The sequence below is a fragment of the Rhipicephalus microplus genome, chromosome 1 (assembly GCF_043290135.1).
Source record: "Rhipicephalus microplus isolate Deutch F79 chromosome 1, USDA_Rmic, whole genome shotgun sequence".
Classification (NCBI taxonomy): Eukaryota; Metazoa; Arthropoda; class Arachnida; order Ixodida; family Ixodidae; genus Rhipicephalus; species Rhipicephalus microplus.
The window spans coordinates 143,333,353-143,335,573 of record NC_134700.1 but is presented as its reverse complement, the minus strand read 5'-3'; the positions used below and the strand labels follow the sequence as shown (position 1 = coordinate 143,335,573).

At 49.5% G+C, this 2,221-nt stretch overlaps 1 protein-coding gene across 1 annotated transcript; it reads right to left on the bottom strand.

Annotated features, from left to right (window-relative positions):
- Positions 1 to 700: 700 nt before the first annotated feature.
- On the bottom strand, positions 701 to 1,959 carry LOC119187224 (uncharacterized). The gene is made up of 2 exons (XM_037435420.2): positions 1,495 to 1,959; positions 701 to 1,405 (listed from the first exon to the last, which is right to left on the bottom strand). Exons 1-2 carry the CDS (start codon positions 1,957 to 1,959, stop codon positions 701 to 703), a joined length of 1,170 nt encoding a protein of 389 aa, XP_037291317.2.
- Positions 1,960 to 2,221: the final 262 nt, after the last annotated feature.

Below are 2,221 nucleotides of genomic sequence, written 5' to 3'. Positions count from 1 at the left end.
TGTCGTGCTTGTCACATTCTGATTTCTGCCAGTTGTGCATGGCTGCAACGTAGATGAAACAACACATCAGAAGGGCGTGCACCAGCTTTACGAGGTTAGGTTCTCGAAGTCATTGTTGCCTATTGGTATTCCTTCTTATTAGTGTGATGGCATTGTCAGTCTTTCTGGCGAGACTCATGACTGTCAGGCTATTGAAGCTGTTCGACTGAAGGGTCATACGTAGAATCCGGAGGGAGTCCACCCTGGGGATCAAGCTGCCCTCATCTGCTCTAAGAGTGATGTCAGTATCCTCTAATGGCATCCACACACTTGGTTTAGGGCCCCTGCGCTTGGGCCTGTACAGAATCTGTTCCAATTTTTGTGGCGACCACCGAAGACCAGTCGGTGTAAGGTAGTTTTCCATGATCTCAATCGCTTCCTGTCGCATAGCCTCTATTCACTTATCGCTGCCACTGGTACAGCATATGGTGATGTCATCAGCATAGATGGTATCGTTAATGCCATCCACTTCGGGGACTCTTTGAGACAGACCGATCATGACGAGGTTAAAAAGGGTCGGGGATAGTACTGAGCCTTGTAGCGTCCCTCTAAAATCAAGCTCTACCGGATCCCAAACAAGATCACCCGTCGTGAGTATAGCCTCTCTCTCAATCAAAAATGATTCTATGTAGCCGTGGAAGCGATTGCCAAGCCCAAGGCTTTAGATCTGACTCAGCACGAACTGTTGCAGAACGTTTTCAAATGCCCTCTCGAAGTGCAGTCCCGGGATGGCTCTTATGTCCCTTGTGTTCGTATCAACAACTTGATATTTGCTTAGTTTCATGGCGTCTTGCATCGAAAGGCCCGCCCTGAAGCTTATCATGTTGTGGAGATAAATGTCGCGTTCCTCCAGGTATCGGGTAACCCTGTTCAGGATAGCATGTTCAGCCACCTTACCTATGCATGATGTCAGGTGGATAGGCATGAAGTTGCCGAGGCTGTGAGATTTGCCTGGTTTGGGGTTGAGAATGGTGGTGGTCGTCTTCCACATCTCTGGGACACCCCCACTCTTACACACCTGGTTGACAATATCCATCACATATACCACAGACCTGTCGCACAGGTTTCTCAAAGCCCTGTTGGTGATGTTATCAGGACCTGGGGCTGACCTACCATTTAAGTCATGCAATGCCTGCCTGATCTCCTCGCTTCCAAATCCTGCGTCCAGTACTGGGTTAGCACCTCTTTGGTAAATGGGAGCCGGAGGTGGCGGGACGGAAGCGATTGGCAAGTACTTCCCATACACTTCTGCCAGTACTTGGTTGTCTGAGGATTCTTGCTTTATTGCGTAAAGTGTGCGAGTCGGCGTGCACCTCTGGTTCAATTCTGTGTTAGTGTCTTCCAACAGGTGCTCCAAAGGCCTGCCCTGTGGATTTTGCCGTCTACCGAATTGCAAATATTGTCCCATTGTTCTTTAGAAAGAACCTTACAGTGTTCCTCGATGCTTTTGTTCACCTCGGTAATCTTCTTGCGAAGTCCGCCATTGAGGCCCTGCCCTTTCCACTTGGCCAGAAGGGACTGTTTGGCTTTGAGAAGATGAACCACTCTGCAGCCCATCTTTTTTACAGGCAAGCCCGTGGTGCCTTTCTTAGCGGTAGCCAGGATGTTGTCTCTTATCGGCGCCGTCCAGAGTTCGAGGTAAAGTTTCTCCTCATCCTCAGAACTTTCCTCTCTTACTTTGTGGAACAAGTTCCAGTCGGTCACTCTGAACTTACGTGGTCTAGTCTGTCCTATTCGCAGAACATAAGTGAGGAGGTGATGGTCGCTGCCAAAGTCCACGTTGAGGTTAGACCGCTTGACCTCGACCACGTTCCGGCCGAAGATGAGGTCTGGTGTCGTGTCCCTAGTGGACGAAGTACCACATCTTGTAGGGAACGCAGGGTCCCTGACGAGTACTTGGTCCTGGTTCAACACCACCATCCACAGATCCTCCCCCTTAAGAGTGTCGTACAGACAGCTCCAAGCATGCTAGTGTGCATTGAAGTCACCCCCCGCTATAATCACCGGGAAGCATCTAGACGACCTTAGATGGAAGAGCCTTGAAGCGCTGTCTGAAGTGCTTAGGGCTGCTGTACACATTGAGAATGAAAATACCTTCTTTATAAATAGATCCAGGGATGATTTCTATCATGATGTGCACAATTTTGCGCGAACCCATATCAAGAGCGTGGATTACGTGGGC